The sequence below is a fragment of the Tursiops truncatus genome, chromosome 3, assembly GCF_011762595.2.
Source record: "Tursiops truncatus isolate mTurTru1 chromosome 3, mTurTru1.mat.Y, whole genome shotgun sequence".
Classification (NCBI taxonomy): domain Eukaryota; kingdom Metazoa; phylum Chordata; class Mammalia; order Artiodactyla; family Delphinidae; genus Tursiops; species Tursiops truncatus.
The window spans coordinates 159559585-159583927 of record NC_047036.1 but is presented as its reverse complement, the minus strand read 5'-3'; the positions used below and the strand labels follow the sequence as shown (position 1 = coordinate 159583927).

Here is a 24343-nt window from a genome sequence, read left to right as displayed (position 1 = left end):
AACACCTGGGGTAAGTAAGGACCTAGATCACGGACAAGCCCTTCCAAGGCCATGCCCCTGCTGTTTTGTGCCTCCACTTCCCTCTTCAGGCCTCAGTTTCCCTGTCTGCACACTCAGGGGCTGTGTGGGCTTCAACCATCCCCATGGGCATCTGAGAAATGCGTCTACGGGGTACCCAAGGACTCACCCGTAGGCCCCATTGCTAATGAGTTTGATAGTCTCGAAGTCGCTCTCACAGGGCTTCCTCCGTGAAGGGCCGACCAGGGCACGACTCTGGGGGGTGGGTAGCAAGAGGGGTCAGGGTCCTGCCCCACCGCTGAGCAGGCTGTGTTCTTCCTGCCCCCAAGTCCCAACTGCTGGTCCTGGCACCTGACGCTACCTCTTCTCCTATACAAACTTGTCAAACTCAGCTTCCGAGTTTGAGCTGTTGCTTAAGCCACGCATGCCCTCCTTCCAGAAAACTCCTACACATTCTGCAAAGCTCCCCTTTCCAGTGCCCCCTCCAACCCTGCCCTGCCCAACCTCCATGGCAGGGCAGTCTCACCTGCCCCCACCATCCCCCCCAAAGTCACAGGCATTCATTAAGCACCTGCTGTATGCAAAACCTCAGCAAACAGCAAACCCAGCCCTTCTCATGGCCACCTGGTCTACCGTCAAAAGAACAAGACAGGTGGGGCCGCCAAAGCTCTGCGTCTTACTTCTGGGGACTCCGGTGCTGGTGCTGGGGGCTGTCCTCCACTGTCATCAAGGTGACTCAGAGGCACCGTCTCTGTAAAATGAGGGAGGAGCCTCAAATGGGGTTTCTGAGCCCCGCCCCTCCACCACCCAGAGACTTCCGGAGGCCTCCAGGGCTCATCCTGGGCTGGGGAAATGGTGCCTCCCCTGACCAGCTCCCACGATACTGTCATTCAGCCCCTACTGCGTCCAGGTGTCGGTCAAACCCAGGAAGCTGGGCTCAACAACGACTAAGGAACCTTCTAGAAGGGCCAGTGGGAAGCCCAGGCTCCGAATGCTCAGCCTACCTTGAACCCTGGCCCCAAGTCTTGGGCCTGTGAACACCGGCTGTGACACTGCCCCTCTGGGTGATGGCTCCTAACATCCTCCTCAGCTCAGGGCATGGCCCAGGCGAGCCCCCTTAGTTTCCAGCCCTGGGGCTTAGCAGAGGGGTGGCCCCGGGTGGGAGTGTGCAGCTGGTGAACAACAGCAGTGACGGTGGCCATGAAGACAGTGTCTTGCGGTCACAGAGCAAGGCTAAGATGAGGCAGTGAGCCTCAGGGTGAGGGAGGCCCGGGTTCAAATGCAGCCCACCCGTCCCACTGTCAGTGGGCCCACTGCGCGGTGCTGGGTAGATGACTGCCCCCGCAGCCTCAGCTGCCACCTGCCTGCCTGGCCACTTCGTGTTTCCTCTGACACCCGGGCCCACCCACAGTGCCACCTGCGTCATCTTCACGAGACAGAAAAGAGGTTGGCTGCGGCCACACGGCTAGTCCACGGGCGATCTGGTCTCGGGCACACCTGGGCCTGAACCCCAGCTCAATCTCATCTGCCCGGAGCCTCAGTCTCTCTGGCTTTAAATGGGGACAATGGCAGCCCAATCCCAGTGGACGCTGGCCACTGCGGCTGGTCCCTGCTTACCCCGTCGCCTCCCCCCAGCTCCCCTCCTTCCTCAGCCACACCCCTTTCCTTGCTGCTCTTCCAACACACCAGACACAGACCCACCTCAGAATCTTTGCCTTCACCATTCCCCCTGCCCGGTTCATTTTCTCTCTCCCCTAAATCTGCACACCTTTCCATCCTCCAGGCCCCAGCCTGAATATCCTCTCTTCCCAGAGCTCCCCCAACCACCCCTGGACCAGGGCAGGTTCAACGCTCCCCTAGCACCATGTCTCGGTTGTTCCCCTGTCCTGGCTGGGGGGTTCTCGGCTACCTTGGTCGTGCCCATGGGCTGCCCCGTCTGACTCCCACTTCCCGGGCCACAGTAGGATGAAATTGGGAAAGTGCTTTGTGAATTCACAGGACAACGTGAATGCCACTGCTAAAGGTGGTCCCCTGGCACCCTGGCCCAACTTGACTTAGCATTTGAGGACTTGGCAGGTCAGGGGCTCCAACTTGTGGCCACCTTACCCCGGAATCCTGGGCACTTTCCCCATAATATGCCCTGCAGGTGGCTGAGGACAGGGCCAAAGAGAGAGGAAGGACAGTGTGGCGGCTCTGGAGTCAGGTGGGCATGGGTTGGAATCCCGGCTCCACCGCAGTCTCACCCCAGTTTCTTCTTTCTGCCCCACCCCCAGCTCACCCTGGAGGGGGTCCTTAGCCAGGCCCAGCTGCCCAATGATGTACCGCGGCAGGTCCGTCTTGATGCCCTGGCCCTCACGGGCCTGGCCCTCGGCAGCCTCCAGCAGGTGGTAAAACTCCTCAGGGTCAAACTCCTGGGGGTGCAGAGGGGTTGGTCAGCCGAGGCCTGGTCCCACCTGCAGGCCTTTGCACACGCCGCTCCCTCTGTCTGAAGCATCCTCACCAGTGGCTCCAGCTCATCCCTGGGATCTTAGCTCCCGGCCCCTCCTCTGGGAAGCCCGCCGCAGCCCGGCAGCCCCCGGCATTCCTCTCAAAGCCCTATACGATGGGGCCTGTCTCTTGTATCTCGGCAGGACTGTTGGGTGCCTGGACTCGGCCCGGCACCTGGCCATGTGCCAAGACACTCACCAGGCACTCGAGGAGCCTCGCTGGCCGCGAGATGATGACCAGCAGCTTCCGGACAAGCTGGACAATGAAGCCAACTTCCTCACTGTCTGAGCGCTCATGGGCCTGGGGGCAGATGGGTGGTAGCGTCATCCGCAAGCCCTTGGTCCTGCCCTGCCCTCCCTGGGGACCCCTAAACCCTGCGCTCCCCTGCCCCCACGCACATCCTGCAGCAGCCTCTCCAGCTTCTCCTGCATCTCCAGGAAGTAGCGGGAGGTGACAAGAGCCTCTCCAGACTTGGCCAGGCAGTCGCGGGCCAGCTCGATGATTTGGTGGTGGATGAAACCCAGGACACCGTCAGCCAGTGCCAGCCGGGCGCCGGGTGAGAAGGCGGCCAGAAACTCCTGCAGACGGCCCTCCATCTGTGCTGTGGCCTGGGCAGGGAGCAGGGGAGATGGGGTGACCTGGTCATTGGATGGGGCTGGGGAGCGACATGCGCAGATGGGGGCGGGAGAGAGAGAAGATGTGACGATGGGGTCCAAAGATTGGAGGAGAAGGAGCAACGTGTACAGGTGTGGGTGGGGGAGGGGGGAGTTTGAGACAGAGATAGGGAAAAACAGAAATGGACAGATGGGGGGACGCAGCCAGGAAGACAGCAGGTGCCACTGGAGGGACAGCAACATGGAGGGAGCTGGGGCTGGTCTAGCCGCCAGGCGCTGCCCACCTTGGGGAATCTCTCCCGGTACACGTGATTCATCATGACGATCTCATTGTCGAAGGCCCCTGTTGTGCGTCCAGGGCTGAAGGAGGGGACAACTGGCTTATGACATGGGACCCGAAACACAGCCCAGGGAAGGGCGGCTGAGTCAGGTCTGAGGGCCAAGGGCCGGAGGCCAGGCTTGTGCACGGTCAGGACCAAAGGTGGACGAGGAGCCACGATGTGGGTCCCAAAGCCAGCCCAGGGAGGGGCTGGGGCTGGGGTCAGAGGTCGAGGCCCACCTGAGGCTGCGGGAGCGGGGCCGAAGGCGAGGTGAGTGGTGGCCGCCCTCCTCATCAACCATGCTCTCTGAGCTGCGGAAATGCTTGGACAGGAAGCATAGTTCGTCCGGCGTCGGCTGGAAAGGAAGCTGGTGGAGGCGCTCCCTGGAGGATGAGCTCGACTGGCAGGAGGGGGTATCGGGGCCATGGGTTCATGGTCAGTGCCACAGCCAGGACCCCAGCATTACCCCTCAAGGCTCAGGCTGTCTGCTGGTCATCAGATGGTAACTCTCCTGCCTGGCTCCTATGCATCCCTCAAAACTCCAGCTTTGATGTCCCCTCTTCCAGGAAGCCTTCCCTACCTGCTCCCTTGGCAGCCCCAAGACCCCCTCTGACCAGGCCTTCCCTGACCACACAAGGATGAGGATATCTGTGTATCCCGGACCAGGAGTCCCTTGGGGCTGAGGCTGGGTCCTTTCAGGGACGCCCCAACATTGACCAAAATGGGGCACAGAGGGGCCAGCCAGGAGGTTTGCTGATTGGATAACTATCCAACACCTTAAAAAAAAAATCCCAAAGGGGCTTCCCGGGTGGCGCAGTGGTTGAGAGTCCGCCTGCCGATGCAGGGGACATGGGTTCGTGCCCCGGTCCGGGAAGATCCCACATGCCGCGGAGCGGCTGGGCCCGTGAGCCATGGCCGCTGAGCCTGCGTGTCCGGAGCCTGTGCTCCGCGGCTGGAGAGGCCACAACAGTGAGAGGCCCGCGTACTGCAAAAAAAAAAAAAAACCCAAAGACGTGTCTTCCCCACCCCCAACCTGGCACTCCCCTGTCTGCCTGCCAAGGTAGGACTTGTGGGTACCGAGACAGTGGAGCTGGGCGTGTTGGTTCCATAGCCAGAAGACGGGAGGGACGCGAGGGACCATCTTCTGCCGTCGGCCCTGGAGAGAATGAGAAGTTGGAAGGAAGGCAAGGACCCTGCAGCTTGTGGGGACCAAGGGCAAGCACTGTGGCTGGCTGATCCTGGCCCCATTGGAGGAAGGACCTTCTGAAAAGGCCAAGAACAGGAATACAGGGTGAGCAAGTCCACTGTGTGTTTTCTCCTTGTTCTTCAGCTGCCTCCTCCAGGAAGTCTTCCCTGACACCAGCGGCCAGTACGTCCCCCATCAAAGATGCTCTCTGAGTTGCAGCTGCTGGAGTGAGTACACGCTGGCCACTCCCACCAGACTGAGGACTCCCTGAGGGCCAAAGTCCAGCCTCCCATTCCTCAGCCCCCAGTGTAGGGCACGGCATCCAGCAGGCACTGAATAAACGTTGTTGAATGAATAAGTGACATCTAAGTGCCTGGCACATAACAGGTCCTCCATCAGGTCTTGTTAAGTGAATTAACAACTTTCAGTGAATGAGTGATTCCTGGACGAAGTCATGCCACGCCCTCCCCCTGCCCCTCCCGGAGGGCTCATAGAAATTACCTGTCTGTGCTTGGGATGTGGCTGCAGGAGACCGTGCGTGCATGTGTGCATTTGCCAAGGGCGGAAGCCAGAGGAGAGACCACAGCAGGGCAGAGGCCAGGGGTGGGGAAAAGGCTAATGAGGAGGCAGGTCCAGCCACCAGGTGCATGCCCCTGCCTGTCCCCTCGCCCATCACGTCAACACCATCCCCCAAAGCCGGAGACCACTCACCTCCGGGCAAAAGGGAAGTTGATAGCAGATGCAGCTGAGAAGTTCCGAGGACTATCCAGGGGGCTGCTGCCTGCTGAGGAGGAGGTGGGGGGGAACTGAGTCAGTGGGGGTGGAGACAGGACACTCCCACCCTGCCCCGCTTGCCCCCGTGCTCACCTGTTGGGATGGACAGGGGTGACAGGGGCCGGGAAAGCGTCGGCGAGGGCGTTCCTACCACCAGGCTCTTGCGGTTCCCGCTGCGGCAGCTGTTGGGGGGGAAGGTGGGGACAAGTCCAGGACTCCTGCTTCACAGGACCACACGCTCAGGTCCAGGGCCACATGCTCAGGTCCAGGACTCCTGCTTCACAGGACCACTTGCTCAGCTGGGAGCACATGGGTGATGGCTTCCGGGCAGGACAGGAAGCTGGGGGCGACCACTCTCTCTCTGCTCCCCAGGCGGACCGCCCCTCTGCAACATCATGGCCCTGGCCCAGCTTCTCCAGCTTCTGTGTTCACAATCCCACACCCAGGACTTCCCCGGCGGTCCAGTGGTTAAGACTCCACACTTCCAATGCAGGGGGCACGGGTTCGATCTCTGGTGGGGGAAGTTCTGCATGCTGCGCAATGTCGGGGTGGGGGGCGGGGGGGGAAGGTTGCTCCACAATCCCGCCCCCACAGCCTTGCCCACATCGTGGCCACTGCCAGGAACAATGGCAAATAAGGCAGAGGTTGGAGAGGATCCTGGAACCCACAGGTGGGTTGAGGCAGGCGCCAACTCCATTTTATGCACCTCTTCCCAGGGCCACTGCTCCAATCTCTGAGCAGACCCCCTCCCCAAGATCCCCCTAAAACGCCAATCTGATCCTTGGAAACCCTAAAGCCAGCATCTTGCACATTGGGTCCTGTTCTTGTTCTACCAAACTTTTTTTTTTTTTTCAAAGAATGTTTTTTTTAAAAAAATATTTATTTATTTATTTTATTTTGGGTACACCGGGTCTTAGTTTCGGCACGTGGGATCTTCGTTGCGGCACACGGGATCTTTCAGTTGCGGCATGCGGGACCTAGCTCCCCGACCAGGGATCGAACCTGGGGGCCCCCTGCATTGGGAGCACTGAGTCTTACCCACCGGACCATCAGGGAAGTCCCTGTTCTGCCAAACTTTTGCCCACATGTTTTCCTCCCTTCATCCCAGCTCCCTCCTGGCCACCAGACCCCTGACCCAGGCGCCCCCCGCAACCCTTGCCCAGTAATTCCCATATGTGCCCTGGCCCCAGCCCCCGCCCTGGCAGAGGGAAGTTGGGAGCGACACGGTTCCCCCCACCCACTCCAGCAGTCGCCCGGCAACGGCTCCGATTGCTCTCTCTCGACAAGTGCATCAGCCCACACAGCCTGAGCCGCCAACGCAGCCCAGCCTTGGCGGGAGAACTGCTCAGGGAGGGAGAGATGACACCTCGGGGCCTCACAGGGCCAGGAATGGCGTCCCAGGCAGAAGGCACAGTGCAGGCCGAGGAGAGTGAGGTCAGCAACCGGCTCAGGAGACAAGACATGCACGGAGGAGGGGTTCAGCCTATCCACGGCTCCATGTGCAGCTGCTCTGCTGAGCCTATTTCCCCATCTGTATACTTTGCAAAGGTGCATACACAGTGCTCAGCTTTGGGCCTGGCACTGGGTAAATTGTGGCATGTACGTATATTGTCATCTTTCTCCTGACATCACTCACAGGGCCTGGTGCATGGTGGGAGAGCAAGCAATGCCTCTCCAGCGAATTAAATCACCGACATCTGCCAATACCAACAAGCCTAGAGGAGGGAGAGACCAGCTGCACCCATTTCCCAGCCTGGAAAACTGAGGCCACAGATGTCATCAGCCACAAAGATTGTCTTCTAGTCTGAGATGCAAAAGCAAAAGCGAAACCCACAGGTTCCTGCAAAACTTCCTGTCACCACCCCCCCAACACACACACATCCGACAGCCCACATCCTCTTCCAGCCCCTCACCCCCACACTGCACCCCAATGCATCATTTTTCACTTCCAACAGCATTTGGGAAAAACACTGGGAGCCTCCCTCTTGCTCTCAGGCAGGGCTTTCTTGAAAACAACCAAATCTGAGATCTCAACGGGGAACTGGGCATCATCTATCATCTGTTCAATTCCCGAGCATCTACTGAGCACCAACTGTATGCTCAGCCCTCCCTGGAGAAGGCCCAGGACCCTGAGAAGCTGCCTCGTTTTTCAATAACCAGCCCTGTGGCACAACAGAGAGTGAGAATTATGTCAGAAAAGAGGCGCCTGAGGCCAGTTTCCTGCACCTGATCCCTGAGGTGCCCATGAGCCTTCTGTGGCTCCCCAGGTTCTGGGAGAAGAGCCTAAACCCTGGATTAGTCATTCCAGGTCCTTCAGCAGCTGGTCCCACCGCCCAGCCTTTGCCTGTGCTCCCCTCTGGTGCCCCGACCAAGCACTGGTGAGACACTCAAGCACAGAGAGGTTAAGGAACTGCCTAAAGGCACACAGCCTGACAGTGGCTGAGCTGGAATTTCAACGCAGGTCCAGCAGAGCTCACAGCCCTCACTTAGCTTCTCTGCCTTTCAGGAGAAACTGAGACTCCACTTTGCTCTGGATAGAACACCGTGATTTCCCCCCACCCCCCCATAACCGACAAACACACCATCCTCCCGCAGCAAATATTTGCTTCTGAACCATCATTTCCGCTGACTGGGCCCCAGGGACTAAACAGCCTCAGTTTTTCCAGGAAGCTCCTCCGCAGGTCTGCCCAGAGGACAGGTTCGAATCCTGATTCAGTCCCAAATCCCTGCTGCTTCTGTCACCACCTGAGCTGCGACCCCGGCGGACAGACATCCCAATTTGGGTAAGGAGCGGTGAAAGGAAGGTGCCTGGGACCCCAGGGGATACCTGGATCCCAGTGCATCCGCCCACTTCCCCCTACCGCCGGACACAGTGGCCCTCCCCGCGCTGCCGAGACACACTTTTGGCAACTCGTGTCTGCTCGGTCGGCCGCCGCGCCTTTGCCCGCGCGAAGCCCCCTACCTCTTGGAGCGCTGCAGCAGCGCGCCCTTGGCCAGGCGGCTCCGGTGGCCGGGCGCCGCCACCGCCGTCCAGTAGCTAGGATCGGACATGCTGCTTCCCTTTGTGCCGCCGCCGCCGCCAGAGGCCCGAGAGGCGCGCGGGCGCAACCAGCGGCGGCGGGACGCGAACCTTCACGGCGGTATCTGCCCCGGGAGCCCCGCGGTGAGGGGCGGGGCACGCGCCGCGGGGCTGGGGGTGGGGGGCGAGGAGGAAGCGCGAGGCCGGGAACGAGGCCTGGAACCCCGCCCAGGACAGCGCGGGGGCGGGGCCTGGCCTGGCGGGGTGGGGCGAGCGACGCGGAAGCAAGACCTGCGAACCCGCGTGCTGGCTGGTGGGCGTGGCGTTGCCATGGCCGCGGGCGGAGGGGCGGGACGTTGCCAGGGTTGCGGGCGGCGGGGGCGGGGCGTTGGCGGTACCTGGATGTAGGGCCTTCGAAGTTGGCTCCCCTCCTTCAAAATGTAAATCCGATCGCGCCCCTTTCTCCCCTACCTCGGCGCTAACCCCTTCTGAGTGCGGCACTCAAGACCCATTCAGCAGCCTGGCCCAGCTCATGCTACTGCACCCACGCTGGCTGTACTTCTTGGAATGCCTTTCCTGCCTGGCAGAATCCAGCGTCCCCTCCTTCAGGAGGTCTTCTCTTGTGTCTGTCCAGCTCTGTCTTCCCCAGGCTTGGGCTCCTTGAGGTCCCAGCATCTTCCAGCACTGGACTGGCACAGAGGGTGTGTTTAGCAAACTGAGTCAGGGCATCTGATATGCTCTTCCTGTCTGTACGACGGGAAAGGCCATCAGCCTGGCTACTATCAGGAATCAGATGCCTGATTTAACTTCTCAAGCCTCAGTATTCTCAACTGTAAGATGGGAGGAAAATGGGGCTGACATTAAGACTACACTGTGCCTCCCAAGAGTGCCTGGTAAACGTTCGATAAACGTTAGCATTAGGCAAACTTCCAGGCCTCTGGTTCCCCATATACACACGTCCCTTTGTGAAAATGTAATAAAATCAGAGGCACAGAAAGTGCCTGGTACAGAGCTGGGGGTACAGTTCATCTTCACTATGGAATGTCTGTGAATTAATGCTTCCTCCTTTCATGACAGCCCCAGGAAGTCAGGGACAGTGTCACCCTGAAGGTGGACCCTCCACAGGCCACACAACACTTTGGGAACCGGCCCAGGCAGGACTGACCTGGAGCCCAGACCCCACATCTGAGAAAACTGAGGCGTACAGGGGGTCTTGCTACCTGATGTGTAGCCCTGACCCTGCCCATCCATCTTGCCACCCATTTTGCTTCTCAAGTCTCAGACTCCCTGCCTTGCTGCCTCCAAGCCCAGTGTCTCCTTCAGGTGGCCCACACGCAGTGGCCCAGATATCCGCTGAGTGTCTCCCCAGGCCTGCTCTCCATGCCCCCCAGACTGGGGCTCAAACAACCCATATCTGGCCACTCATTCACTCAACAAACATTGAGCACCTACTGTGTGTCTGCCCTTGTACTGAACCCTGGGGATGCAGGCCACAAATAATCCCTGCCCCCAGGAGTCCCCAGTCTGGTAGGGGAGGCAGAGAGTGAACAGGAAACAATTAAATGAACAAGTTAATTTCACACACTGAAGTTGAGGAAGGAAAAGCACAGGGGTAAGGCTGGCAAAGGACGACTTTAGCCAGGAGGCCTCTCTGAGGTGACACTGCAGCCAGCAGTGAGACATCGAGAAGGAAGAGGAGCCAGCCATGGAGAAAGAGCATCCCAGGCAGGGAGCACAGCTCATGCAAAGGCCCTGAAGCAGGACTGAGGGGAAGATGCCAGCAAGACTCACCATGTGGGCCTTGTGGGCTACAGGGAGGAGTGCAGTTTTACTGCAGCAGCAACAGGGAGTCATGGAGGATGTGTGAGCAGCGGGAGGGTGTGATCTGGACTATGTCTGTAAACCCCGCCCCCCATGTCTGCCATGAGGAACAGAAGCTGTTGGGGGGCAGGAGTAGAGGCAGCAGGAGGCTAGTGAGGGGCTGTAACAGGGTCTGGGAGGGGAGGACACAGGCCTGGACCAGGGTGGGGCTGTGGAGTAAAGTGGGTGGATTCTGGACTTATTCTGAGGCTAAAGAACAGGCTCTGCTGTGGGGTCATATGTGTAGATGAGGATGAGAGAGGTTACCCATCATCCTCAGGTGCTTAGTCTGAGCCACATACAGGAAACAGAGCCTCCTGCATGGGAGGAATTCGAGGTCCCATAGGTCTGGGGACCCAAGTGGGGATGAAGCCACGGTCTCATGCACCATAGGCTAACATGCTGTGTCCACAAGCTCCCCCTACCATGTGTGCCGGGGACACTTCTGCACACAGTTAGTAAAGGAGCTGCCCATCATCCCCAGCCTGTGCTGCCTACATGCCTCCCACTATGCCCATTGTGTTGGCATCCCCAGCAGCTGCTTCTCCCACGCCCATCTGGCCTCAGTTTCCTCCTCTGCAGAACAGGGCTACAGCTGGCAATCCAGAGGGCCTGTGGCCATGGCAAAGACCTCCCGCGAAAGGCTGGCTGATCAAGTGACCTCTGGTGCCAGCCCCTTGCCCACTAGATCAAGCCCCTCCCCTACTCACACACCCTCCACGGCTCCTCATTTCACAGCAAATTCACACTCCTGGGTAAATCCCTTTCCTAGAGCTCGAATCCTAACTCTGTGCCTCAGACTTTGCCTCTCTCTGCTTGTGCCAGTAACTGTGTAAATAGGAAAGCCCCAGGTGGACATACAGACCCCCATCTCCGACCCCACATTGGTAGGGCCACCCCAGCCCTCCATACCTGCCCATGAGCTGTCCATGCCCCTCCAAGCTCCATACTTTATGTGGTTCCCAGTGCCCTCGGTAGAAAATCCAAATTCTTCCCGTCCTTGGTGTCAAGCCCCCAGAGGGAACACGCCTCTGACAATGCTGTTCCTGCCTGGAACAGCCTCTTTGTTGTCCCCTTGGCCATATGGGCCCAACTCATGACCTTCTCTTCAAACTGCTCCCCCCCAACACCACAGGTAGAGCCCTCCCAGCTGCTTCCCATGTGTCTGTGCCACAAGCATTAATTGAGCACCTGATGTACAGCAGGCCCTGCCTGAGGCTATAGGATGACCAGGACAGATCCAGGTCAGGCTTTCAGGGGGCTCTCAAACCTTTGGATGAGAAAAACAACTCAATAATCACACAAGAAAACATGGAAATCACAACCATGATGGGGTCAGGATGAGGGAAATGGATGTGCATAATGGATGCAACTGGGGCTTGGGGGCCTTTATGGTGGGGTGGGGCAGGGGCGGGGAGGTTTAGACACGAAAGGCTTCCTATCTGAGAGCTTGATGGAGACTTGACAAGTGAATAAAGGAGTAAACAGAGAAAACGGAGCTCTGGGCAGGGGGGACAACAAGTGCAAAGGCCCTGAGCCCGGCCAGCTTATATTCTGGCAGTCCAGGAAGCCGCACGGCTAGAATAGGGTGAGCACTGGAGAGGTGGATGGGAGAACGCGGGGCGGGCAGGGTGGTTCATCACAGGAGCTGGACCCACAGGGCCTTGGAGGCCGAGGGGACAAATGTGGGCTTATTCCCCTTGGAGCAGGGGAGGCAGGTACCCATTTCCTTGCCTGGCCCAAGTCAACGGGGCTCTGCTGCCCCCTGGTGGCAAGCAAGGGGCCAGTGGACTCAGCTAGAATCCCAAACTCTCTGCCTCTATTTCCTCCTGGTAAAACTGGCTTATCTGCTCTCAACAGGTCCCTCCCCTCATCTTGTCCTCACCTGAGGTTGAGGCCAAGGACCCAGAGTCAGATCTGGCCTGACACTCTCTTTCAGCGTGCCTCTGGACAATACACTTTGAGGTCCCAAGCCGAGTTTCTCCTCAGCTAAATGGGGGCGACACAGTCTCTGCCTCCCATTGGACACCCCAGCCTGGTCCAGGCCCCACCATCTCCCACCTAGATGTTGCCCTAGCCACTTCCCTGCCTCTGCCACCTCCATTCCTGTCTCCTGTCCCCAGCCAGCCTTTCTTCTCCCAAGGTAGCCACAGGGGCTTTAAAAATCTTGGTCCTGCCTCAGGACCTTTGCATGTGCAGCTCCCTCTGCTTGGTGCTTCCCTTCCCCTAGCTCTGCTCAGGCCTTGGCTCAAACACCACATTAAGAGGTCTCCGTCTGAATGTGTCTTGTTTGTCCATTCCCTTGTTCATTGCCTACTTCCTGAGAACTGACTGAGAGCCTCATGAGGGAGAAACTATGTTCATCTTTTCACAGCTATGCCCTTAGCACCTGGCACACAGTAGATGCCTGCTTAATGAAGGTACTGGCCTGTTGCCCAGCTCCCAGTGTGGGCTCCAAAGTGTTCTCTCTTCTCCCCACTAAAGGCCCATGGGAAGAGTGTGAGCAGCTCATTCATACTAAGGTGTAAATGGTTGATGGGCCATCAAATTCTAGACATCACTGACCTGTACATCTGTCCCCTCCCTGAATTTTTGCCCAAGCTGTGTGAGGCACCCACTATATCCCTGATGTTCTCTCCCATACAGGGGCAAGATCCTGAGACCCCGCCGTCGCAGAGAGTGGCTCAAACCCTCAACAGACTCTGATGGCAAAGCTGGCCCTGACTTGGCCCCCAGACGTACTGAACCAGGAGAACTGGTGTCTCCTCTCTGAGCCTCAGTTTCTTCCGCTGGGCAATGGGATCAGAAAGGGTGCTTCTCTCCCAGGGTTGCAGAGGGGACAGAAGGAACTTGAGGCACTCAGTCAAGCTGGTTCTTTTCTCCCTATACCACTTGGCCTGGTTGACTTCAGTGCACAGGGCTCTAATGGTGGACTCTCAGAGTTAGGAGTGTGTGTGTGTGTGTGTGTGTGTGTGTGTGTGTGTGTGTGTGTACATTCACAGGGAGGAGCTTTCCGGCCAGCTGAGCTGGATCACAGCACAGGAGGCCAGGCCAATTCAGCAGGGCCCTGAGCAGGCTGGGAACCCAGCACCTGTCTCGAGGAAGTCCTTGGGCAACAGCTCAAGTTCTGGCCTTGCCCTGACCGTCTATCAGAAGGGGGAACCTGCTGCCTATGACTGAATATGGAATTTTCCCATCATGGTCCTAGTGTGGATCACAGTGCCATTTTATGGAGAGGTAAACTGAGGCCCAGAGAGTCCATGTCACCAGCCCACAGTACCTTGCGGGGGAGCTGGGTCTGGGCAGCTTCCAAGTCTCTGGGGTGCCAGGGCGATGTCCGAGCCCCGCCCGCGCGCGCTGTCACTTACCTCCAGGGGTGCAGGCCCAGAGAGGGGCTGCAGGGGCTGCAGGGGCTGCTGGGACTCAGCAAGGACGGGCTCTGGCTGCTTGGAGACAGACTGCAAAGAAAGAGGCCGGGGACGGTGAACCCGGCAACGGCCCCTGCGTGTGGCCGAATGGGGAGACGGGACCGGGGTTGTGGTTTCCTTAGGGAGAAGGGGCCTGAGGCTGGGGATACTAGATCTCGCGCAGGCCGCGAGGGCGGGGCCAGGCCGTTGACCCGGGAGGGCTCCCTGGAGGCGGCGGTGCGACTCGGGGCGACTTGAACAGAGACACGGAAGAAGGGTGGTTGTCAGTCTGCCCCTCTTCCCCCAAATCTCCCCTTCCAGGTCCAAGCACTCACTCGAGGGTCAGCGCCGGGATGTGCAGCTTGTCCCTGCGGGACTTCATGCCGAGGCCGGGGCCGCGTCTACGCGACCGGGTACTGACGGCCCCTTCGTGGCCGCCAAGCCCTGACTGTGTCGCGATCGGACAGACAGACAGACGCGGACAGCGGGACAGTACGCCTGGCAGGCGAGACAGACGCGGAGTGGGGCCTGGGCCGCCGGGTGGTGGTGGGGGGGCGGGCTCTCTCCGTCCCGGGGCGGGGCTCGGAGCCCCGCACCTGCGCGCAGGCACAGACCCGCAGCAAAGGTCGGATTGTGCGAGGCGGGAGCCGCGGTGCCACCCCTCCCGAGCAGGGACGCCGAGGGTGCCGGGTATCGAGCCCCCGAGCTGCACGGCCGGAAAGGAAGGGCAGTCACTGCCTTCTCTGCCGGACTTTTTGCTCCATCAACTGGCCCCGCCCCTTCCCTGTCGAGGCCTTACCTCCGCGCTCACCGAGCCCCGCCCAGCCCCGCCCCCGGGGGGTGTCTCTCGGACACCAATCCACGGTGTGCGTGCCCCACCCCAATCCTCCCACCCGCAGCCGCTCAGCCCAGGCGTTCCCGGCCGCCCGCAGCGGGTGTCACCATCCCGGCGCACACCGGAGGCCCCGACCACGCCTCCAGCACTTTGTTTCCCTGGGTTCCCTCTGCCAGGACAGTCATCCCCGTCATTCATATCCTAATTCAGCCCCACCAGCCTCCTCCCTACACGTGGACCCCTGGCGCTCAGAGCCCCACCCTCCCTCCTGCCCAGCCCAGACTCCGAAGGTTTGCGGTTGTCTGTGTCCGGCCACGGCCCCCTTGAAATCCTGGTTGGACCCAGTCAGGCACACCGCAGGTGGCAAAGACTAGACAGCCCTCAGGGAGTCTTTGTCCTCGTCCTATTCCGTGGCCCAGGACTTTGCCCTCAGTGGTTTGTACTGATTCACGGTCCACTACCCCGCCCCCAGCCTGGGCAAAGGCTGGGGACAGTGCCTGCCTTCCGGGCAGTGTCCAAACCCCTTCCCTACTGGGGTCCTCAGGGCCCTCCCCACCAGGTGCACTACCCCCAGTCCAACAAGAGATGGTCTGGGCTTGGGGGCTACTCTGACACCAGCCCCACCATCAGATTTCAAACTCTCATCCAACCCCCAGGACCTACCCTTTCTCCTCTCCCTCCACCTCCCCTATGCTCACTTCACCCCAGCTACCCCTGTCTCCATGCTGTTTTTCCAGTGCCAAGCTAGTTCGCACCTCAGGACCTTTGACCATGCTGTTCCCTCTGCCTGGAATGCTGTTCCCCTGACACTTTCCCCCTAGCTCTTCCTCCTCTTCCAGATCTAGTCTCAAATGTCACCTCCTCTAAGAGATCCCACATCTTCAGGGCTAAAGCCACCCTCCAGCCCCCTCTGTCTGTCTCTGTTTAATTTCTCCCCTGTATAACATCACTTCATCACTCTCCCCAAGAGAGTGCAAGCTCCACGGGCAGGGTCCAGCATTGACTCGTCACCGTGTCCCCTGTGCCTGGAACAGAGCCCAGCACACAGTAGATCCTAAAAAAATGTTTGTTGAGTGAGTGATTTCACTGAGGCGCAAGGGAATTCCCACCCCCAACTTAGGCAAATGCAGCCTCCAAAGAGGGAGTGTCTGCACTCACACTCCCCCAGACCACCAGTACAAGGCAAACTCCTCCCCCTCCTGGGCTTTGATTTCCCCATCTGTAAACAGGGGAAGGCACTGAACAAATGTTTTTTGAGCTTTTGGGATCTCAAAATGCCAATCACCAGGAACATTAATGTGACCCTGAAGTGTATGATTTTCTGCCGGTGTTCCCCAAAATAGAGTGAGCTTCCTGTCATGGGAGGCATGCAAGCTGGTTCCAGGATACTTGACTGGAATTCTACAGTCTGGACTCTGGATGCCACCTTTTCAAGTTGGTTGCCGTACAGCCAGTGAAACAACCCTTATGCACCTCAGTTTCCTCGTTTGCAAACTGGCATAGTTTGTACCTCACCTCCCAGCCTGTGGTGAGGGCCACGTGAGGCACCTGTGAAGTCCTTTGCAAACACCGGGGCAGGATCAAGGTGAGAAGCTTTGTAGTAATTACTAAATAAATTCACAATTTGGAGGCTGCTGCTGAAATATCTGTGCCCAGGACCACAGGGCCCCACCCAGCCCACTGGCCCCAGGTAAACTCACCCACGTCCCCGGCGCGGTAGGCTCAGCTCCTTCTGAAAAGAAAACAGGGGTCATTCTCAAGGAGACAAACCCTTCACATCCCTAGCTTTCCACCCACCTCATTTCCCAGTTGGACCCTTGTTCACCCTGTTCCAACCAATGCCTCTTTTCTGCTCACCCCACACATTGGACTCAGCCCTGCCTCAGGGCCTTTGCACCAACTGTATCTTCTGCCAGGACCACTTTCCCTCCCTTCTGGTGCTTGTTAATTGAAGCTCTTCCTTCAGGTTTCAGCTCAAGTGTCCCTCCCTCTAGGAAGCCCTTTCAGATTCCCAATCTACCTCCCTTCTCAGCTCCCGTACTTGCATTTTTTAAAAGTCATTATTCAAAATAAATTAGTTATATTTACAAAGATGTATGTCAGTAGTGGCTAAATACTAATAATCTATTGAGAAAAGGGAGATTCCTTAGTCATCCTCACCCTGTCCCCTCCCAGATCTGAAAGCCATTCCCCACTCACCTTCTGCAGAATCTATGCAGGTTTGGGTCCTGGTCATTTGTGGGGGCTGGGCACACTGACCAGTGACTCCCTACTGAAGACTCTTTTAGAGCTCAGCAAGCCGATCTGCACCAACCCTGGGTGTCCTCACCATATATAGGGCAGAAAGCCCTGTGCTTGGGTTCCACTGTGACCCCAGAGTCCACCCTCAAATATGGCTTGCCCAAGAGGGCTTTTTAATTCTCAAAAGGCTGTGTGGCACAAGTTTAGAATCTGAGGACACCCAGACCTGGGTCCAGATCTATCATCTGTTCTTTCCTGGCCGTGGAACCTTGAGCCAAGTGACTGGTACTACCTGTGCTTTGGTTTCCCCATCTGTAATTTGGAGATAACGTAAGAGGGTTCTGGGGTAAAAATGATCAGAAATTATTGTTGTTGTGTTACTGTTGAGCTCAGCAAGGGCCTTCGCAGACTATCGCAATACTTGCTAAATTTTACGCACATTTACTGAGCCGCTACTACTCATCAGGAGCAGAGGCCTTTTTACAGGCGGGGAAACTGAGGCGCGGAGGGCAGCAGCTGCCCACATCTCTCGACGGAGGTAGGGCCGGGAATCCAGGTCTCTGGACACCACAAACACACACACACACACACACACACACACACACAGACACAGACACACACACACACACACACACACACACAGACACAGACACACACACACACACACACAGACACACACACACACACACACACAGGCGGTTGCGCCGAGGATGCAGGACTATTTTTACCTCGGTGGGCTCAGGGCTGCCCACATCCAGAGTTGGGCGTTCGTCATGGCAACCAATGATGTCATCAGCCCCCGCAGCCAATTGGAGGGGGCCGGAAGCTGCTGGGCTCGGGATGACAGGGCTGGGAGGGGTTAACAGGGTCTCCAGGCAGGGGAAGAGGAGGATCTGCGGGGGTGGGGCGTCGCCCTGAGGCTGGACCCCCGCTACCTTGAGCTCAGAAAATCAAGTCAGAGCCCTTCAAGGTGGGAGGAGGCTCACCTGCCACCCTGAGGTCCCCTTGTTTGCTTGAATACCTCTGGGGATGGAGAGCTCACTATCATTCTGTGCAAACGTTCATGGACCCACCACCACCACCACCACCATTAGGGTCTCCTTCGGCCCCCTCCGGTTGTTATGAGATCTCATGCCGCTTCCTCCTCCCCTACTAACCCGCAAAACAGTGAGGAGCTGGGATCTGAACTCAGGGGTTCTTGCTGTGCCCACACATGCTGCCCCCCCCCCACACCCCATCCCAGCCATTTCCTTCCAAAACACGGACAGTCCTGGGTTCCCAGTCTGGCTCCCTAATCTGGGCTGTGTGATCCCTGACAAACGACTTCACCCGTCTGTGCCTCAGTTTCCTCCTTTGGAAAATGGTCCAGTTACATAGGGCCCTGGGAGGAATCAAGTAGCAGGCTCAGGGCCTGGCGCTGGGGGAAGCTTTGATCAATCAGAGCCCACACAATGATTTTGTGAGGTTAATAACTACCAATTTAACCACAAATTTTAATTTACTTCCAAAATACAAAAAGATGTGAAGTGGCACAGAGAGGTGAGGTCAGCAGCCCCCCTACAAAGGCTCAGTGGAACGCTGGGCCCACATGGAACTCTCCCGGCACCACCCCCGGACCCTCTGCTCCCTGCGCCATCTGCTTCTGCCTTCAGCCCCCTCTTTGCCAGCTGTTCCTCAGCGAGTGGCTCCCGCCTAGGAAGGGGGTGGGGGTGGGGGTGGTCTAACCCCCCCGGAACTGCCCTTTAAAGATAATATTTATGGCATCCTCTTCTGGGCTTGACTGGGCTGGGAGATGCTGCCTCCTCACCAGAAGCCTCAGCTCCACCCCGAGGAACCCACATTCTGAAGGAGACAGGGTAGGGCATGGACACCCCCATACTGGAGGCATTAGTAGGGACCCAGAGGAAGAGAAGGGGCTGGAGGGAGAGGGGAGCCAAAGGAGTTCCAGGAGGAGGGCTTCAGGCTGGGCTAGCAGGCTAGTGGGAAACAGTAGGGTGGAGGTGGGACTCAGCCCAGTGGGCACCAAGTCTCATAGGAAGTTGGCAGCTGGAGCGAAGAAAGAGAGGTCAGCAGGGACCACATGGCACCAGCCGGAGGGCTTCCTGGAGGAGGAGAATAGTTGGAACTGGGCCGTGAGGATGTCAGATGGACCTTCCAGGGAGCTTCCCCAGCAGCAGGAGAGACAAAGTCCAGACAGACTGGACACCTTCCCTGTCCCTGGATGCTCTCTTTGGGGATCTGCTTTTAAAATTCTGTCGTTTGTTAAGCAAAGGGCAAAGTGGGAGATGATGAAAATAATGATAAAATAATAGTGGTAGTAGTCCTAGTAATAACAGCTTACGTTAACTGGCGCCTACAAATGCTACACAGAAGACTGAGCTTAACCCAAACCAGAAAGGGCCAGTCTCCACCTCTTCCCCTTACCCACAGCCAATGCAAACTGGTGGTCCACAGGCCAAGCCAGGTCCTGTTTACAACCTCCTAGTACTCAGTCAACCGCATGCCCTGCATTGCCACAGTCAGATTGGCCAGGATACCCACAGCTATTGTCTGGACTGGCCAATCAACACCTGACTTCCTCAAGCTTTTATGAATTGACTCTTTGACCTTTGGCAAGGATCACCCTCCAGGGTATCTGATTGGCTCTGACCTGATTGGCTGGGGGCGCTCTGGGCTCCAATTAAAGGAGTGTGTGACTGATGCCCCAAACCAAGGCCCTCAACATCTTTGCATCCTCAAGTGCCAGAACACTTAGAATTCCAACTCCCTGACTTCCTGGGTGCTATTTTCCTTCTCTGAGCCTCAGTTTCCCCTTGTGAAAAATAAGGCTAATAATCTCTTGGGCTGTTGGAGAACTACATGCATGTACAGTGCTTAGCATTTGTAGATGCCCCTTAATGTGAGCAGTTATTTACACTTCTACTGTTATTTTAAAAATTATTTTCATGTGTCTCCTACTTGGTCCTTTACTCTAGATGCCTTCCTGGCTTCTGGCCCCCTTTTTGGCCCCCACCTGCTCCAGAGGAGTCTTTCAAAGCGCTCAGATCTGACATGACCTCCCCTGTTCCATCACCTTCCATAGCTCCCAATCACCCTAGGAAGAAAGTCTAACCTCTTCAAAATCGGCGCTGGAAGCCCTGGAAGCAGATGGTCCCATCTCACATGCCCAGTTCTAGCGCTAAGAAATGGCTTCTAGCTTCCCCATAAATACATATGGTTGCATACCTCTGGGCATTCGCACGTGCTGTTCCCTCTGTCCAGAATGCCCTCACTCAACTGGGCAAACCCTACTTGCCCCTCCGCCTCCTTGGATGGAGGCCTGCCAGTATGGGGTTGAGCTGCAGGGAGAGCCAGATCTGCCTGGGTTCAAATCCTCTGTCGCCTTACACACTGTGACACCTGGACAGAGGCTATGATTCTATGAGCCTCAGTTTTCCCATTTGTAACATGGGACTCGTCATCAGGGAATGGGTGCCTCTTCCCCATGGAACAGCAACCCCCCCCGTTTCTGACGTCAGCTGCACCCCCCATTCGCCTACCCGAAGGCGGTTTCTCTATTTTAAGAGGCTGCAGGCAGGGCTCAATTCTATCTGGGGCTCCGGGCGGGGCTTGTTTCCCCACAACACCCCACTGCAAACCAGTCCTGCTGCACCCCCTCCTCTATGCTCAGGCCCCCGACTCCTGCCTCTGGCAACGGCCCCTCCCCCCCCGCATGTCCTCAGGGTCTCTGCCTCGCAGCTCTACCCACACCCTCCCTGACTCCCAACCGAAACACATGTGGCTCTTCCTTCACCTCCCAACAAGTTCGCAGTTCCGCAGCCCGGGTTCAAGGCCTGCCTTTCCCCTCCCTCCTCGGCCTCAGTGCCCACCTCCCCACCCCATCCCCTACTTTCTAGCTTCTCTGAGCCTCATTCATTTCCCCAAACACCTGCTCCCTGCCCTGCCACCAGTGGCTGCTTCCTCTGTCCCAAGGCCACCCAGCAACCCTCGGTTCAGCCGCCTTCTCCAGGGGTGCCTGAGCGTGCCCCATCGCAGCTGACACCTGTGCGGGGTCACTGCTGCTCAGGCATTCGTCTCCCCCAACAGGCTGGGAGATCCAGGAGGGCGGTTCCAGGGGTGAATCCTCCCATCCCCCACCTCTCCAGGGGGGCGGGGGTGGGGTGGGACGGGGGACTACAGCAGGCACTCAATAAATGTTTGTTGGGTAAATGATGAATCCCGGGTTCCCCCACTTGCAACTGGTGGCTTCTTACAGTTGTGGTCTAAGCCCCAGAGGGAAACGGCTAGATTGTCTAAATTCCCACTGGATGGATGGGGACACTGAGGTCCAGAGAGGTCAAGGAAGTTGCCGCCGCGGGGTCACGTGCGTTAGAATGTCAGCCTCTCCTAGGTCTGATGCCTTTTTTGCTTATCTCCTGGTGGCGCTGCCTCCCGAACGCAAACCCGGGGCCAGTGGTCAGAAAAGGAGGGCCCTTCTAATGAATGGGGAAACTGAGGTCGGGAGACCCAAGAGTGCCTCCCAACGCCTCAGCCCCCCCCCCCCCCCAGGCCACAGAGCCAGCTGGCAGTGGCTTGTGCACCTGAGAGCTGGTTAAGGTCGCTGGACTGAATCCCTGCTGTGCGACCTGGGGTTTGTGACTTTCCCAGACTCCAGCCTCAGTTTCCTGATCTGACGAAAGGGCGGACTGACATCCCCAGCCTCCCCAGCTTGCCTTAGGGGTGAGCTGAGGCAGGGCTGCGGTGGCGCTGCGAAGGCACGAGGCATGTATTAATACACATTAATTAATATTAATATAGCACTAGTAAAAGTATTGACACAACGAGATGAACTTATGGTGAGCGCTCAGAGGCTGTCGCTGCAAATATGATTAGAGCTGCTGGTGGAGAGGTCGAAACCTCAGCCCCTTTCTCCCACGGAGCCTCAGTTTCTCCATATGTCAAATGGACATACCCTCTTCCCAACAGGCGAAAAGCACTTTGAGATGCGGGTGGACAAGTGGGAGTCTCCGGAGCGCGCACCTCCCTCCGCCTCAGTTTCCCCTGGTCCGCCAAAGCCCCGAGCCCGGCACCCAAGCAGGTTCGCCAAAGCCCCGACCCCGGCACCCAAGCAGGTTCACTCCGCCCGCGCCCTCTGCCCGCCCGCGCAGGGGCCTCACCTGGAGCCCACGGCGCCGCAGGAGGCTCGGCTCGTCCATCGCCGGCTAGTCCGCAATGCTCGCTTGCGCCCTGCCCCGTCTCAGTCTGCCAGGCCCCGCCACACCCTGCCGTTGGCCAAAGCGGTCAGCTGACGAGGCCTGACCCCGCCCCTCTCCGAGAGCCGGTCTCGAAAGGCCCGCCCCCTTCGAGCGAGCCTGCCCCGCCCTTTCAGGCCCCGCCCCACCCCTAGAGCCTAGAAGTAAACACTTTTCAATGAATCTTCCTAGAAGGGAGAGTTATCCCCATTTTGCAAAAGAGGAAACTGAGGCTCAGAAAAGTTAATCCATGTTCCCCGCCCCGGGGGGCACACAACAAGGGTGAGGCGAGTGGGGCACTCACGTCTGTGCAAAATTTAAGAAGCGCCCACAAAAAAAGTCAGTAATGAAGATACACAACATTTTAATACAACAGTTTTACAAATCGAAACGAATACAAAAATGCATGATGAGCTAGACATGAACATTTTAAATAAAAACAGGATCAGACTCTGCCCTTGCACGACCCTGCCTGCTTGCCTCACTCCAATCCTGGCCCTTGTCCCAATAAAACTTTATTTACAAGAATAGGTGGCCACTGTAGTTACCAGTTTCTTTTTTGAGGATGGCTGCCTTTGCCGAGCGCCAATTGGGCACCCAACTAAATGCCTCATGAGGACCTCCTCTCACAGGTATCTGATGATAATTGTTCAGCCTGACTTTGCAGAAGGGAAAGGGAGGCTGGGAAAAGCCCAAAGTCCCAAGATGGCACCCATATTCTCTCTTTCACTGGGACTCCCACTGTCTCTGCAGCTGCAGGGTCCCTTGGTTACCAACTGTTCGACCTGGACATTAGAGTATGTTCTCAGATTGGAGGGAACCCTAGCTAAGGTCTCTGGCTAATCGCCTGTGAGGTACAGTAGTGTCCCACCAAGTTATGGTGGCCAGATTGAGCACATAAAAATACAGGACTCCAAGGCCAAATTTGCTTTTCTCACACACGGTTTGAAATTGACATGTAATTTACCTATCATAAAATTCACCTTTTTAAAGTGTACAATTCTGTGGTTTTTAAACATATACACAGAGATGTGCAATCATCACCACTATCTAATTCCAGAACACTTTCAGCACCCCCAAAAGAAACCCTATACCAGTGAGCAGTCACTCCCCATTCTCCCTCCCCCAGCCCCTGTTAAAGACCAATCTTTCTGTCCCTGTGGATCTGCCTGTCCTGGACATTTCACATAAATGAAATCATACAACATGTGGCCTTTTGTGTCTGGCTTCTTTCACTCAGCAAGACGTTTTCAAGATTCATCCTCAAAAAAAAAAAAAAAAAACAAAGATTCATCCTCGTTGCAGCAAACGCCACTACTTCATTCCTTTTTATGGCTGAATAATATTTCATTGCATGGATAGACACATTTTCTTTACTCATTCATCCATTAGTGGACATCTGAGTTTTTCCACTTTCTGGCTATTGTGAAGAGTGCTTCTGTGAACATTCATGTACAACTTTTTGTGTGGACATATGCTTTCGATTCTCTTGGGTATATACCTAGGAGTGGAATTCCTGGGTCCTGTGGTAACTCTACATTTAAATATTCTCAAAAACTACCAGACCGTTTTCCAAAGCAGCCACTGTTATGGGTTGAATTGCATTCTCCCAAAATTCATAAGTTGAAATCCTCACCCCCAGTACCTCGGAATGTGATTGTATTTGGAGATAAGGCCTTTAAAGAGGTAATTAACGAAAATGAGGTCATGTGGGTAGATCCGAATCCAATGTGACTGGTGTCTTTATAAGAGGAGATTAGTATACAAACTTGTACAAGGGAAGTGACTATGTGAAGACACAGGGAAAAGATACCATCTTCAAGCCGTTGGAGAGAGACCCTGGAAGAAATCAAACCTGCCGACACCTTGATCTTGGACTTCTAGCCTCCAAAACTATAATAAAGTAAATTTCTGTTGTTGAAATCACTCTGTGATTTCAGTCTGTGATACTTTGTTATGGTAGCTCTACCAAACTAATACAGACACCTGGTTAAATTTAATTTCACATAAACAATGAATACTTTTTCAGTATATGTCCTGTGCAATAATTGGGACATAGATATGCTAAAAAGCTATGTGTTATTTATCTGAAATTCTAATTTAACTGGATGTTGTGTGTTTTATCTGACAACCCTACAATAAATGGACTTCATCTGGAGCTTGCATACCCCAGGTGATGGTAAGCTCACACCCTACCATGGCCAACTTTCTGTCTCTGGCTAGTTCTGCCTAAAAGTTCTGTAATCCAGGCTGGGGTGGACATGTGACCTAGAGTCCTTATCCATCTCAGTCACTGTGATTGATTCAAGATGGAGATGTGACTCAAGCTCAGTCAATCATAGTCTTCCCTG

The 24343-nt window shown here is 56.6% G+C and overlaps 1 protein-coding gene across 24 annotated transcripts in view; it reads right to left on the bottom strand.

Annotated features, from left to right (window-relative positions):
• The window catches only part of MAST3 (microtubule associated serine/threonine kinase 3), a 38155-nt gene extending 16160 nt beyond the window's left edge, over positions 1–21995 (bottom strand). For 2 of the 24 annotated variants that reach the window (XM_073803046.1, XM_073803050.1), the window contains exons 1-14: positions 21918–21980; positions 16221–16252; positions 13647–13736; positions 5493–5581; positions 5337–5409; positions 5127–5147; positions 4517–4595; positions 3679–3839; positions 3404–3479; positions 2904–3113; positions 2704–2805; positions 2297–2429; positions 699–769; positions 188–273 (exon numbers count right to left, since the gene is read on the bottom strand). In XM_073803046.1, coding sequence (XP_073659147.1) covers positions 188–273; positions 699–769; positions 2297–2429; positions 2704–2805; positions 2904–3113; positions 3404–3479; positions 3679–3839; positions 4517–4595; positions 5127–5147; positions 5337–5409; positions 5493–5581; positions 13647–13736; positions 16221–16252; positions 21918–21956 — 1262 coding nt within the window. In that variant the 5' untranslated portion in view covers positions 21957–21980. Of the gene's footprint in view, positions 1–187; positions 274–698; positions 770–2296; positions 2430–2703; positions 2806–2903; positions 3114–3403; positions 3496–3678; positions 3840–4516; positions 4596–5126; positions 5148–5336; positions 5410–5492; positions 5582–7035; positions 7204–8361; positions 8665–13646; positions 13737–14020; positions 14477–16220; positions 16668–21917 lie in introns of those variants that run through there. The other 22 variants (XM_073803047.1, XM_073803051.1, XM_073803048.1 and 19 more) reach the window with 19 other exon arrangements.
• Positions 21996–24343: the final 2348 nt, after the last annotated feature.